The sequence below is a fragment of the Coloeus monedula genome (genome assembly GCF_965178545.1).
Source record: "Coloeus monedula genome assembly, chromosome: 12".
NCBI classification, from domain to species: domain Eukaryota; kingdom Metazoa; phylum Chordata; class Aves; order Passeriformes; family Corvidae; genus Coloeus; species Coloeus monedula.
The window spans coordinates 20,684,206-20,699,824 of record NC_138792.1 but is presented as its reverse complement, the minus strand read 5'-3'; the positions used below and the strand labels follow the sequence as shown (position 1 = coordinate 20,699,824).

The 15,619-nt window shown below is 46.1% G+C and overlaps 1 protein-coding gene across 1 annotated transcript in view; it reads right to left on the bottom strand.

Moving 5' to 3' along the window:
• GPC3 (glypican 3) overlaps positions 1–15,619 on the bottom strand; it is a gene marked incomplete at both ends in the record, with an annotated part of 154,368 nt that overhangs the window by 83,927 nt on the left and 54,822 nt on the right. The window contains one exon of the mRNA XM_082289651.1: positions 2,329–3,023. Within this exon, the coding sequence (XP_082145777.1) occupies positions 2,329–3,023 (695 nt within the window). The remainder of the gene's footprint in view (positions 1–2,328; positions 3,024–15,619) is intronic.

Sequence of the window (15,619 nt, the reverse complement as noted above, 5' to 3'; positions counted from 1 at the left end):
TGACTGATGGTTCTGGCTGATGGGAGAACAACTTTCCCTGGCTCTACGGCAGTAGAGCTGCTGCTCCTGGACTGTCAGCTGTAACCTCCCTGCTCAAGTAGTGCTTGGCAGGCTGCTATAAAACAGTGATTTTCTGCAGAAAGGGAGTAAGGCAAGTTGAAAGCCAGAATCTTGCACTGTATCCTGGAGCTTAACACACTGCCCACAAGTCCTGCCTGGGCCCATCTGCCCAGGTGACCAACACACAGCCCAGCCACAGTCGCCTCCTGGTCACTGCAGCACAAGAGTAATCCAACTCAGTGTAATTTGGTCCCTAAACCCCTTCTAAGCAATGCAGAAAGCTTGCTCCATGTGCGCCAAACTACCTGGGGTGGGAAACCACCTGAGTGCCACCATGTTATTTCACAGCCTGCACAAGTGTGGTGGCTGAGCAAAGCCAGCACAGAGAACAGCACAAAGTGCTGCTGGCTGAGTGTCACACAGCTCAAAGCCCATAAGCCGATATATTTCTATGGTCCCGTCCCCCCCCCCCAAGATAAAAGTTACTTACAGTGTCAGTAGTACAGTGACCTACATAAACACAGTTCTTTTGGCAGGAACAAGCAGCTAACAGGGAAACAGTGTTTTAGGAGCTCTCCTGGTTTTTCTTCTGTTAAAGGAATTTTTGCCCATATATGTTGCTAGGGGAGCAAATGGCTGGGTACTTAAGAAAAACAAAAGAGCTGGCTACAGGGTGGGGCGCATCTGGCTACTCTTTTGTTTTCACCTGAGTGTGTGCGGGCAGTCGGTCTCAGCGTTTGGACAGAGAGGGAGGCTGCTTTCTTCGGCCGTTTTTCCTTCTGCTGGCCAAGCCCGGGATCCCAAGCCCGCCTTCCCTGCCCCGCTGGGAGCTGGGCCGTGGCTGCCCTGCCCCGCCGTTGCTTCGAGCCTTTGCTGCATTGTAGCCGTGCTCGCCCTGCCTGCCCAGACCTCCGGGGGGGTTCCCCGTTTGGATACATCTCGTCTGCCACCTGGGATTTGTGCTCATCCCTGCCGTTCCAGCCTGCCGTTCCAGCCTGCTGTTCCCGAGGGTCCGGCCAGACACCGGGATCGGCTGCCCAGGAGTTTGTGAAGCTTCTTTGTTCCATCCCTTCCCGGGATCCCGGGGCACCAGTGCCGCGTGCTCCCCGAGCTCGCTCCGGAGCGCCCCCTGCAGCCGCGGGGGAACCATCGCACCTGCCCTGCTCACCGGGAGCCGCCAGCGCCCCTGCCGGCTGCGAGCGGAACTGCACCCGAGGGGAAAGGGCCTGACAGCCGAGAAGGCTGGGACTGGGTTTGTGATTGTTTGCTGTTACTGCCATAGTTATTGTTGTTTGTTTGACTTGTAATACACATATAGATATATAATAGTAAAGAACTGTTATTCCTATTTCCCACATATTTGCCTAAAAGCCCCTTGATTTCAAAATTATAATAACTCGGAGGGAAGGGGGGTGCATCTGCCATTCCAAGGGAGGCTTCTGCCTTCCTTAGCAGACACCTGTCTTTCAAACCAAGACACAGTGTCAGATTTTAATCATTGTTGGCTTTAAGCAAACTATTACAACACTCCTGCACTTTTGCCCCATCCCCAACTCTTCCCTACCTACATGGAGCAGCTCAATTGTGTCTCAAGAAAAATCTCCTCTGTAGAACAAGCATCATATAATCACTGTACATTTGTCCTTGGTGTTCAAACAGAGCAGCAGGATTTTCAGAACAAGACAGCCTCAGTTTCTCAGGAGGCTCAGAAATTCACACAATGTGTTTTTAAAGAGTCAAGTAAAAATAAGAAATAATCTCATCCCTGCAATGAAATGCAGCCCAAAACTGGAATGAGTTACTAAAAGATGGAGAGTCTGCTCTTCTTTGGTAAATCAGGGGATGCTGTGGCACATGTCTCTGCTTGGCATCTATTTGGAGGTACATTTTTTAAGATGTTAAAGGAGGCAGGAGACACCTGGAGAGCAGGACCAGCCTTTTGAGAGCTACCCAGGGCAAGCACAGCACTCAGGGAAAACTGAAAATACTGGGACATCTCAGCTCCCAACCTCACACCCCAGGACAAGTCCAGAGCCTTCTGCTCTGACGAACCTAAAAAGAGTCAAAGCCCTTAATGGAAACCCAGGCCCTGCAAACACCAGTTTCAAATGCTACCAAAAGTTTTGGAAGATCAGAGGGGGAGGGAAGGGACTGGCAATTGGAGCATTTGGGTTTTGTTGGCGGGAGGAACTGGACAGCTTGGTTTCAACACAGAGTTCATGTACAAACCATGGCAGCAAGCCTGGGGAACTGCAGCGAACTACTCACAGCTGTCGAGAGCTTCCCTTCGTTCTTCTGCACGTGGACGATGGCATCGCGCACCACGGAGAACAGGCTCAGGAGGACGTGCTCCATGTCATAGATGCCGTGCATGCCTCTGGTCAACCCCTCCAGAGACCCAATGTACTCCTTCCAGAGGTTTTGGATCTCCAGGACGCCTGCCAGGCATCCCTGCATCACTGCTCCACAGTAGCCAGCACAAGGCTTGGCCAGGAGCAGCCCCTGGCAGTGGGAGCAGTACCACATCTTCAGCAGTGCCCGTCCACAGTCCTTGCTGAATTTCAGGTGGTCAGTAGTGTTTATCACCTCAATCCCCAGGTTCAGCGCCTGCAGAAAGACTCGTGTGGCCTGCAGGGACTTGGACACCTGTGTCATCATCATCTTTGGGTAGTTCCCAAAGACTTTGAGGTCTCTCCTGGCTGCCCGCAGACATTCAGTCATTTCCACAGAGGGATCGGGGAAGCCGGGATTAATCAAGTGAGAGTAAACCAAAGGGAATAAACTGTCAAAAAATTCATTTACCATGTCATTGACATTGATGTCAGAGCCTAATATGTACAGCGAGATATCAGTAAAAAGTTCTCCAACAAATTTAAGAGCCCTGGACCCCATGCTCTGGTAGTAGATCCTAAACATGCTGTTGGTGAAGTTTCTTGCATGCCGCACTACAATTTCAAAGGTTTCTGCAAAACAGAACAACAAAAAAAAATGTTATTAAGAGACGATGAGCTCAGAAACAGGGAGGATAATGTTCTACCACATAACTGCTGCCAGGGCTGACCCCATCCTGCCTGCCTTGGGTCAAACACCTGCTGGTAGCCATGCCTGCTGCAAAACACCAGCATCAGCAATTTCCAGGGGAAACGTATAAATTCTTTAAACAGAAACTGCATTTCAAAATGGCAAAAAAGCCTAGGATCTAGTTAACATTTCAGCTTTTAAAGAAAATATTGATTCAAGAAAAGGGCTAGACTGCAATTTCTTTCTCTCCCCCTTTCATATTGATTTGAAATTAACAGGAATTCTATCTCCAGACTTAATTTAAGGCAGAGATAAATGTTTGACAAACTGTACAGTGTTTAAAATCAGGAAACAGTAAATGCTGACATTCCGTTATGAAAAGGAAAATATTTATAGGAGTTTAATCACAGACAATATTCTGACTCAACTCCAGCAGGTGCCCTGCACCAAGTGTCCTCAAAGCCACTGGAAAAGCCCCCACAATGCTGCAGTTTTCCCAAATGCACCAGGCTCACTTCAGCTGTAGATCCAATGTTTCATCTGCCCTGGATGTGAGCTGCTCCATTGTCCAAAGCGATGCTGAGAGACAGTGATGCCATGTCCACCTGTGGGTGCCCAGCCAGAAACACTCTCATACATATCAGGTTGTCCCAAACTGTCCCATGAAATTTAAGTTTTAGACAGAGACTGTAGTTTTTCTAGAAAAAAACACTGTGCATTTTCCCATCTCTGCCTTCAAAGACTTTAGGACTTTCAGCCCACACCTCCTTCCCAAGGTGAGCAGGGAAGACCCCACAGTCATTGCACAGTTATTCCTTTAATTATAGCTCTCCTCATCAGGAGGCTTCCAAAATATCCAGACCTCACTATATAAGGACAACATACCTACACACACACCACTTTGCATCTTAAAGCATTAGAAGGGGAGGCCATCAGTGCAAACTGAAGTCTTTTTCTTTGGCCAGCTTGCTCTACCAGCCCATGTCCCACCGTCCAGGGTACTACTCATAAAATGCTAAAATTAATGAACAGCCTTTCGGTTCACAGGTCACAAACACCCCTCAATGTAACTGCTCTCAACTCTGTCACTCTGGAAACACACATCCTGGCTCAATTTGCATTAAAATTATTCATGTTCAATAATTAAAAGGAATGTTTAATTTTTAAAGCCATAAGAGTTATTTCCCCCATTTGTTAAGGCTGGAATGCAGCTGAGCATGGCCTCACACATCTCCACAGAGGTTCAGTATCAACACTATCACAAGCAATGTCGGGCCTTGCTGCTCACCCTGCATAACCTCTTGCATTACTCCAGAGCTTTTAAGACCGTCACACTTCCAGAACTTCTGGCTCTTTCTTCCTGGGTGCACCCTATTCAGGGATGCCTGGATGGACAGGGTGCTGTTGCTGCACCCCACCCCAGCACACAGAAAGCTGTGGTGTAAGCAGTGCAGAAATTACTGATACACTTCTGGAAACAGTGTCTCCATCCTATCTGGTGCCTGCACACCTTCCAGGCATGCTGCTGAAGCATTTTGTCCATAGCTCTAGACACTCACACCAGGAGTGTCCTGGCAAGCCAAGAACAACCATCTGCATTCCCAGGCGACAGCAATCCTTCCCTCCTCACAGCACAGATCGAGGGATGCAGTGGTGCAAGGACACAGGGCCCCTCTCTCCCTGCCTCCCTCGCCACGACAGCCAGCATCCTGCTCCTCACCCCCATACAGAGGATGGGAAAGCTCTCCAGGCACAACGGCAAGTCTGACACAGACTGGGCTGTGCAAGCAGAGCAAACTCTGGTTGAACTATTATTAAAAGTTTTAAAACAACAACAAAAAAAGTCTCTTTGAAGAGGGCACACAGATTACAAAACTTTTTTCCCCCTCTTTCTTCTCAAGGACACCAGAATAGCTTTTGCCTCAAAAAGCACAAAGAACTTTTTGGACCAGTGTTTTTTTGACAGCAGTGGAGACAATGCCAGGATTTTCATGCTGTGCCTCACCATTTGCCTTTACCCTCTTCTCTGTTAGCTCCATTTAGAAAAAGTCATCACTCTTCTGTTTTCTTGCTCCTCTGTGCTTTGCCAGTTCTCATCAGAGCCAAAAGACTCTTCACTGATTAGAAAAATATTCCAAGCTCCTATGCAAACCTCCTAAGGCAAGAAAGGCTTCAGAAAGGAATGGAGAACAGTGGCGTATCAGAAGAACATGCACACACAGTCCCACTGCTTTAAAGGTCATGACATGCACATAATTTTTATCGTAATAACTGGCTGAGAGTGTCTATTTTATGCACCTCAGAGCTTTTGCATATATCCATTAGAAAGCGCAACAGGGACTATAAAAGCATATGGAGACTCCTGCTGCCCTATTAATAGATGCAAGAAATAATAAAACTTTGTAAAAAAGAAGTCTTACACATCCAAAATCTCTCCCACCCAACTCCCACAGTAGTTGCTTATTTTGAAATATTCCTCAGAAAGCGCTGGCTGCAGGAATTCTAAATCTCCAGCTACCAGCAGCTTCAGTGACCCTCGTCCAGCCTCCAAGCACTTCAAAGTGGAGGAAACTTTGCGGGTCAGTCGCCTGCACTCCCACGAGGGAACCTCACAGGGACACAGAGGGGTCACTGCATTACAGAAGCTTCTAATCCCCCATAAAATCCCACAGCCTGGATTTGCTGCTGGTAAAATCTGCCCAACTCATAACATGGCATTACTGAAACTCTCATTGCTGGAGGATAATTTAATCTTTTCTCTCTTCTATCTTTTTTTTTTTTATTTCAAGGATATTTTCAAAAGCTGCCATTTAAGGCAGCTGTTTTGCAAGTCTGGCTCAAGCAGTGTGAATACAAAGCAAGGCATCAGACTTGCCCTCAACTTCAGCAGGCAGAAGCACTGCACGGCTGAGCAGGGCTCACGTTTTACAATCTCCATCACTGTAGAATATACACACAGATGTGCACATAGCAGAGTATAAAAAATGCTCCTTTAAACACATTCACAGCAAAAGAGAGGCTCAAGATAACTCCATCCTTTATTGGATGCAGGGAGAAACACAGTGACCAAGGATGAGGAAAAGGCAGACGCCTTCTTAATAAGTACCTTCTTAAGGTACTTAATGCCTTCTTGGCCTCAGTATTTAATAGTAAGACCAGTTTTTCTCCAGGTATCCAGCACCCTGAGCTGGAAGACAGGGATGGGCAGTAGAATGAAGTCCCCATAATACAGGAGAAAATGGTCAGGGATCTGCTACTCCACTTAAAGTGGGGCTGGATGGGATCCACCCAAGGGTACTGAGGGAGTGGGCAGAAGAACTCACAAGGCTACTGTCCCTCATTTACCAGCAGTCCTGGTTACCCAGGGAGGTCCCAGGAGACTGGAGGCTGGCAAATGTGACAATACCTGGGAAAATCAGATCACCTTGAGTACCATCATGTGGCACGTACAAAACAACCAGGGCATCAGGCCCAGCCCACGTGGGTTCATGGTCCTGCTTGACCAATCTCATCTCGTTCTATGATAAGGTGGCCAGCTTGGTGGATCAAAGAAAGGCTGGGGATGTTGTCTACTAGGACTTTAGAGAAGACTTTGGCAACGTTTCCCACAGCATTTCTCTTGGAGAAACTGTCTGCTTGTGGCTTAGACACCGGTCCAGGAAAGAGAAACCAAGGTAGCATTTACAGGATGGGAGCCAGAGCATCATCACCAACCAAGCCCTGGTACTGTACATCTGTTGACTGCATCAGTCGAGGGCAGTTTATCAGGACTCCCAAAGGATGAATGAAACAGCTGAACCCACTCTAGACCACAGGTATCAGTCACTAGCTGAAAAGCACAGGCTATTACTTATTTTTCAGGCTGGACTCTTGCTGAAGTACCTGGAGAGGAATTGCTGCCCGATTCCAGCAGCCAGAAGGGAAGGACTAAGCTCCTTTCGAAGTGCAAAAATTCCCCAGAACACAGCCCAAGGAGAGCTGCATGGCCACTGCAAACTGGCAATTAGAGAAAGTAAATTGTAAAAGAGCATAACAGTGCCCTGAGTGGGGATTACTGGCAGGAGAAGGAAATCACTGTGTTCTCAGCCCAGATAATAAAAGTCTTCTGCTTAGTAAAATGCCAGCTTTCCTGAGAAAGCGCGCTGCCTCCTAAGCTGCAGGAACTTCAAAGGGGTCGGCGGCAGGGCCAGAGGAGCTCTGGATTAACCTACTGGCTGCCCCAGCCTGCAGGAGGCTCCAGCCATGACCGCCACTTGATGGGTTTATTTAAGAGATTATGTGATGCAGTTGCCTGAGCCACAAGGACCCAGTGTAAGTGACCCCAACGAGCCATTCCCATACAATAGCCCACCAGAGAGGGGAGAGCCAAAATCTGATGGTAGCTGCAGAGCTGGGGCAGCTACAGAGATGACACCTCCAATTCCAAGTTCAGCAAGTGCTGCCCCACAAGCAGCTGAAGGTGTTTGGAAAGTTGCCGCCAGCCAGAAACAAGGTCTGTCCTCCTTTTGCCTCCCATGCCAGCTCACCAAAGACGAGCACCACAGGAGCTGTGTGGAGCCACCTCCACACACCACTGTGACCACTGGGAGGAGGGACAGCAGGATCCACCATGGCAGTCAGATACCATGACATGTCATAGGCTTCATGCTGCCCCTCCAGTAATGTGTTGCTCTGGTTTTGCTGTAAAGCCAAGCTTCCAACATGGACAGCTGCCCTTCTCTGGGTGTCACACAGCACAGCAAGTCCTCTTGGCAATGGTTCAGCAACGGTGAAGGGGCTCCACAGCAAAACCTGCTGCACCAGCAGCTCATCATCCACGGGGCACCTGGGAAAGGAACAAGATAGGTGGAGGTGCAGGACTGTGTGACCCATGCACCCCTCAGCACATGGATACCAAGGCATTAAAACTGCACCTATAACCTTGATTTTCCTGTTTCTTGACATCTAGACACATAAATCCTGCAACCATAAATGCTCTCTGAGCAGGAAAGCTCCCACCATGGCTACTCTCGCTTCCTCTCAGGAGCTGACCTCACAACTCCCATTTGCTCTTTTGCAAAGGATTGTTTGCGTAAAAACTTGCCTCCCCACACTTTGTCTTATCTTGACCACTAAGATACATCTTCACAGGGGAGGAACTACAACCTTTGTTATTCCACTACCAAGAGCCAGTAACGGCAAGGCTCAGGGTTTTTTGGGGGGAGAAAACCAGGCAAGTAATTCTAGACAAGGTCATGGTGTCATCACCATTTCCCTATGCCCTCAGAAAAGCTTCAGGGCCATCTCCTCCAGGAGTTTGCAGCAGAGTAGTGAATCCTCATGCACTATCCCAAACTGTAAAATGAACAGGAAACTGATTTCCATGCAGCAGAAACCTCCATTGAGGTCAACACGGATCAGTGGCAGTCAGCTGAATTTCCCTCTGCAGATGACAATGATGCATTTTGTGATTCCCTGCACCTTCCCCAGGATGCTGCTGCTTGGGAGCACCACAGGCTGCAAACGTGGCACACAGTGATTCCCTGTCCTGCATTTTCAAATCTTACCAGCTCCACAAAATGCACTTTAAATGCCTTTTAGGTATGAATGTGCTCCTCCTCCCACAATGAATCTCATCTATGATGTGACTGCTCCAGGGCAGCAAGAGACCCAGCTCCTGAAGCTCAGTGAATTTGCTCAAGTCCCTCTTCCAGGCTTCAATGGCTCTCCTCATGTCCCTGGGTTTGCTCCCCAGGCCTGTCCCTGGAGGGTCCCTGCTCACAAGGCCTGAAACCAAACTCTCTGCACAAGGCACAGCAATAACTGCAGGGGTCAAAGAGCCTCTGGTATGGCCAGACTTTACCTGCCTTGGCTCCACCTGATCTCTGGCACTTCCCTGCTGATGGTAAAACTTCTCACTTCACTTCTCAGGACACAAATAACAAATCATCAGGAGAGAGCTTGGCACTGGAATCTCTCAGCCCACAGGAATCATTTCCACCCTGAGAGAAAAGCATGGATGTCCAGGCAGGACATGGAAAATTCATCAGTTCATTAATCAGCTCCTAATGCAGTCACTGCATTTCCTGCAGGCCCAAGGTTCCCAAACCTTTAAAAATGCCTTACATCTAAAAGCCAAACCTGCTGAGCCTCTCAAAAACACTACACCAACGTCCATGGATTGGAATTCAAATGTTCATCAAAGAAATGCTAAAAGTTTGGGTGTTTGTAAGCTCAACCAAATATTATCTGACCTGGCTCTTGCTGTGGCACTGCTCAGAAGTGGAAAAAGAAGCCAGGGAAATCCTCATCTGAGTGAGCTATAAAAGGAAGAAATGTTCTTCTTTAATATCTCCAATGAATCAGACAACTTCAGCCCCATCACAATAGCCTGTGTTCCCAAAACACAGCAGAGCTCACCAAGAGAGGAACAACTGTTTGCAACAACGGCCACAGGCACTACTGGTGAGATGAACCCCAAGTCATTTTTCAAACAGCAGGTAATATTTATTTACCAGCTTGGAAAAGGTTTGCAATATATTGAGCAGAAAGGAAACAAAATCTAAGAGAATTTCCCCTGGCAGCAATAAGAGCAGCCTCCAGATTTGTTCTGTTATGATTTACACTACACTGCAAGTTTTTAACAACATTATCTGGAGACAAAAGCTCTTCTAAGCAGTATAATTACTTTTGTCTATGGCATTACAAAACCCATCAGATGGTGCCACTGCTGCTCTTACAGGGTTTTTGAGCACATTTGGGTTTAAAGCTTAGGAAATGCTATTTTTTCCAACTATGACACAGCCTTTTGGATTACTTTTACAATATTGTCACCATAAAAATTATGGTCTCAAGCTCCCAAGCTTTTGAGATTAGCTTCAAAGCATTAGTAATAGAAAGTGGAACAATTCAGTTATTCTGTCTTCTTAATTTTAAGCCGTCAAGGTTTGCACTTTCTACCTTTGCTCCATCACCACCAGTCCAAGAGAGCAAAGGTCCAGTCTTTAAATGAGATGGGGCTCCTTCCAGCCCCATGCCCACTGCCTTCACTCCCACAGGACCCAAGTTACAAGTTTCCAAACCAGTGTTGCTCACCAGCCATTGCCAAATCCTTACCCTTTTGTCAGAAAAGCATCTTCTCTTAATTATTAGTTTCTATCAAAACACCAAGCTCCAAAGCCATTTATTTTTAATTGTTCAGCTTATCTAGTGCCCGGACAGTTTGAAATACACTCCCTGAAGTTTCTAATAAAAATACTGTATGATCCATCTCATTATACCCACTCAAACTGCCCTGAAAATGTGCTCCTGTTCCAGTCCAGGTAACAGTCCAGCTGTTACACAGTTAGTCACACTGTGGTTCTCCCATTTAATATTTATATCCTGCACACAAAAACTTTGTTAATGCAGACATTAGAGCTCACCAACACAAGCTGCTACCAGCCTAGAAGCAAGGAAACAAGAAATGCTGGTGCCCACAGCTCCCCACTTCCAACCAGCCCCTTGCCTGGACCAGACCCTGCCTGGAGGGAGTTCAGCGCAGTGCTCTGTACCCCACACTGGCATCCACAAGTCATGACAGCAAAAGGCAGAGTCAGGGGTGCTGGAATAGACCACAGACAAACAATGTTTTTTGGAAGGGCACCAGGATGCCTTGAGAGATCTCTAGAGACCCTTGGGAGTACCCAAGTAAATACAGGAAACCTACACTCCAAGTGAAAGCTAAAAAAACCCCCCAAAATCTCACAGCCAACACCTTACAAGAATGACTCTGCAGTAAAATCTTTCCTGGGGCTTCATGCTTGAACACATGGCTTTGGCGTTTTTTATTAAATATGGGTTGCACATCCATTGTATAATTTGTTTTCCTGAGCATCAGGAAAGGTAATGCTTCATGCCATGACAGATGTGTGAATGCTTAACAGATTCCTGGAAATTTAATAAAGGCAAAGTTAAAAATGCCAACAGTCAAGGCTGGCGCAAGTGGTGAGTGAACATGATACTTTATCAAAATCAAAGGGCAAGAGGAATAAGGGCCTAGAGAAGCAGGCTCAATCCAAGCCCTGGGAGTGCAAGCTGGAAAAGTAGAGAGAGAAAATGTAAGAGGCTTCTGCAGTTAAAAGGTAGCTCTGGTAGAGGAAAAGGTTGTACTGGTAACCTGTCGGATGAGAGAAAGATAAACTTCTCTCCATGCGCCCCACGCTGTTGGGAAATGGTTAGAGGATCAGGGGCATGGATCATTGATAAAGGGAACAAATCAGTAACTGTACAAGCAAAAGGCCTGAAAGCAAAGGTTTGTGTGAGAAACTGCCTGCATGAGAAGTGCCTGTGTGAGAAACAGGCCTGAGAACAAAAAGGGAGTTTGAGGATGTGCAGCTGCGCAGATAAGACCCGGAGAAAGGAGGGTGAACTCTGAATTTTTTAATGATAACATAACTAGTAGAAGCTTGCGAATGTAGTCTAATTAGGTAGAAGCAGAAATGCGCTTTGATAGGTTTGAGTCAATTAAGAGTTAATAAGCTGGTATACTATATAAGTGCCTCTGGATTGCTAATAAACGGAGCTTGCTTATATCAACCATATTGGCTGGTCTGCAATTTCTCCCCCCGCCGGAGTCGCCGGACTTTTCCAACACCACGCCTCCATCCTGATGCCAAAACCCACATGAGGCCCAGGGTTCAAGTTCACCTTCCCCATTTTTTTTATCCCAAATACTTATTTTCTCTGCTCCTAGTCTCTCTTACCTCTCCAGTTTGCTGCAGAGACAACAGACTCCATCTACAACTCTTATTTCAAGCCAGGTGCTCAACCAGGGAGCACAGCCCAGTGCAGCAGGAACAGCTACAAGCACAGCCCAGTGCAGCAGGAACAGCTACAAACACCTTGGGAAAAGGACCTCTCTGCCCTGGGTAACTGAGCAGATATTACAGATCCAGGCATTTTACCATTGCAAAAGCACATCTAGGATTGTTTTGGTTTTATTTTTAAACACAAGTGCATTTCCACACCCCCCTCCAAAAAAACCCCTACCAAATCAAAACCAAACAAAAAACCTCAACAAAACAAACAAAACAGAAAAACGACAACGAAAACCCAATAAAATCCCAGTACTTGGTCACCCACACAGCCTTTACTAATTGGAGGCTGCAACATCCACCTAATGGGATTATAAAGATATTGAAAAAGCAGCATACCTCTCCAAAGATGAATGACAAACCACACATATCAAGCAGAGGGCAAGTGATTTCATGCACTCCCACCCAAATTTACAAGCCAAGCAGTTCTAAAGACCAGGACACCAATTTGTATAGTTCCTCCATGTATTTTAAACTAAAAGTTATAAGCAACTTCTGAAAAAATGCAAGCCTAGCAAATTCCTTTATTCATCAGAATGAATGAAGATAAAGAAAGCCACCAGGTCAAGTTGAGCTTGTATTCAAAAAGTTGAAAAAAATTCTTTGAAAGTGCGTTGGTCTCAGTAACTTTAGAGCAAGGCAGATCTGAGACGAGCTTTCCAGGCTCCCTTTCATTCCAGAGGGCTTTTATCAGCCTGTTAAGTCTCCAACAATGGAGAGCAGACTATTTATTTAAGCAGCAAATTCCTTCCTTAATAATCTCTCCTGGCCAAATTCTCTTTAAAGTATCTCAACTGTTTGATGAAAAGCAAATGGCAGAAGATCAGTTCTTGATCCCTGTAGTAACGTGTAGGACTTGAACTTATTTCAGGCCACCTGTTGACCACTCTTTAGTCACTCCAGCCCATTTATTTCTGTTATTAGTTTCCTACCTGCGCCAGCAGAACTTGGGAAAGCCATTTACTCAGTAACATACAGCAACCAATATAGGTGTAACTCTTCCCCCTAAGGAGTGACTGTTTCCAAGACACAGAACAATGTCCAAGTTCTCAAAAGCAATTCGGTGATTTTCAAGCTGGTTTTGTCTCAAGACACCTCAGAGAAAGACAGAGGTTTCCAACTTGGAAATAAGACTGTGGATCACCTCAGGAGCACACGTGCAAGCAGCCACTCCAATGTCCCCTGGCAGCACCTGACTCACTGAGCATTTGCAGAATATTTTAGCTGCATCTTGCTCTTGCTTGATAGAGAGCAGGGTACCCAACCTCCCTCCTGTCCGAAACACCACAGGGGCTGACACAGGATACCATACTCACAGCAGCACCCCTGTAACAGGACTCAGGGCATGCCCGGCACACAAATGCCAGGCACCATCTCCATCCTTTTTAAAAAAAAAAAAAAAAGGAAAACCTACCCATGGCCCCAGTTTCCAGCCTGACCATGATCCAAAAACTAGACTCACTTATTCTCTCCCTTCCTCTGTGGTACCTTGAGTGAAGCCCCTCAAAACACTGGTGGTTTTGCTGGGGGGGAGGTTGGGTATTGTTTCGTTTGTTTATGGGGAAGGGTGGTTTGATAGGTTTTTTGAGTTGGGTTTTTGGTGGGTTGCCTTTGTCTGTTTGAGCAAGGGTTGTTTGCTTGGCTTTTTCAGGTGGTTGTTGGTTTGGGGTTTTTTTGTGGGCTCTCTTTGTTTGATTGATTTTGACTTTGGTTTCTAAGTCGGTGCAGGGGCAGGTCCCAGCCCAGGGAGGAAGCAGAAGGTGGGACACCACGTCCTGGTGGCACCAGCTGAGCCCATGGGTGGTCCCTACCCAGCATTCCACGTGGCTCCTGCATCTTGCTTGTCCTGGCTCAAAGCCCTGGCTTGATTAACACTCATTTTACAAGGAAGATCGTCTCCTTCTTCCCCTCTGTGAGAATAAGGCAACCATTGCAAAAGGAGCACAAGATGATAATTTGGCTCTCAAGAGGAAGACTCAACCACAGATGCCAGGAATTGATCCAAGGCTCCACTGCCCTCTCCAGAGGGGCTTTCCTTCAAGAACATGAATAGTCCTCTGCAAAGTAATGGCACTATTCATCTCTGGAAAGTTCCTCACAGGCTTAAATACCTTGCTGGATGCAGGGGCCATATGTTCAGCTGCGTTCCCAGTAAATTAAAATTCAGCTTGTTCTTTTTCTGAAGAGAAATATGGAGAGTATTGATCAATAAATTTACCAAAAGTTTTATGGCAGCTGCTTTTCTCAGTAATAGACCAACCACTGCTCAGACATGGTTTAACACATAATCTCCAGATCAATGTAACTTTTGGTTTATAAATAATAACAAAAGGAGCAATGAAAAATATGCCTGGGAAAAAAATAAACAGCTTTTCCAAATGATACTTTCATCGTACCCCTTTCAAAATAAAGATCGTGTATGTCAAAGGCTGCATGTGGAAACCAACACAGAATATATTACCTACAAAGCTGAAGGTTCATCTTCATCATGACACTGTTCTGACTTGTCTATTCTGCAACTCGTGGGACATGTGACCCTCTTGGTGACATTTGTTAAGTATTAGATGCTCATAATCCCAAAATCCCCTTTTTCCCAAGGAAAAGTTACTACCCAGAGAGACCTCCTGTCTCAACACTTCCACACAAGGTCTATATCCATACTGCAAATGTTATGTCTATTATGGAGTGTTTCCTAGGTGTCAAAAGCACAGGTCAGAGAAGACTGTAAATCCTGACAATTTTTTCAATAACTGTGCATGTTAAAATGATGCCACCACAAATAGGTTGCAAGAGATATGCTGGAAAATCTATTAACTCACTGTAAATCTATTTAAGTTGGGAATTCATGCCTTCCAGAATTTTACCATTAGTCCTGAGAATTAGTTTATTGCCGAACAAGGGGGGCAGAGCCCATGAGGGTCATTTCAAAGACATAATGCACCATGGCCTGTCTAAAATGTACCCTCTGCAGGTATTTAATGTCTTAGTGAGCCTTTGAGTAAGTGCTTGCACACTTCCATCTACAGACATCCTCCAATGAATAAGAAAAAGCATCGCCTTTTTCTAAACCTTCACATTGCTTCTCCTCCCATCCATAATCTCCTCTTCCAGTGGAAGCACTGACATATTTGAGAGGTTATAACAATTTAGGTACAATTATTCAGTTGCTTTGGGAATCAACAGCTGATTTTTTTATATCCATGGAAAAAAAACAAGGGGGAAAAGAGCTCAGGTTCAAATACAGAATTCTGATCCAAAGACAACTGCCTTCCCCCACCCCAAGCCTACCACTGTTCCTGCCAGGAGAACACTTCCCTTTGAAGAGCCATTTTTCTTTCACTTCTTGTCAAGAACCAAAAATTTCCTATCAGGTTTGCACTTAACTGAGTGGCTCAAGCATGTCAGAGATGGATCCTTTTTAATAACAAAATAGTGGGAGTTTTAACAGCCTCTAGAAATGAAAAAGCAGAGCCAACCTGTTTTCCAATCTTTGAACTAATCATTTGCTGCTTGTGGGAAGTGGTGGAGTCATCATCCCTGAAGTGTTCCAAAGATGCAGGGACATGATACCTAGGGACATAGTTCAGTGATGAACATGGAGGTGTTGCATTAATAGTTGAACTCAATGATTCTGGAAGTCTTTTCAGACCTTAATGATTCTGGGATCTGGGTTCAAATCTCCCTCACCCAAGCCAGAGCCGAGC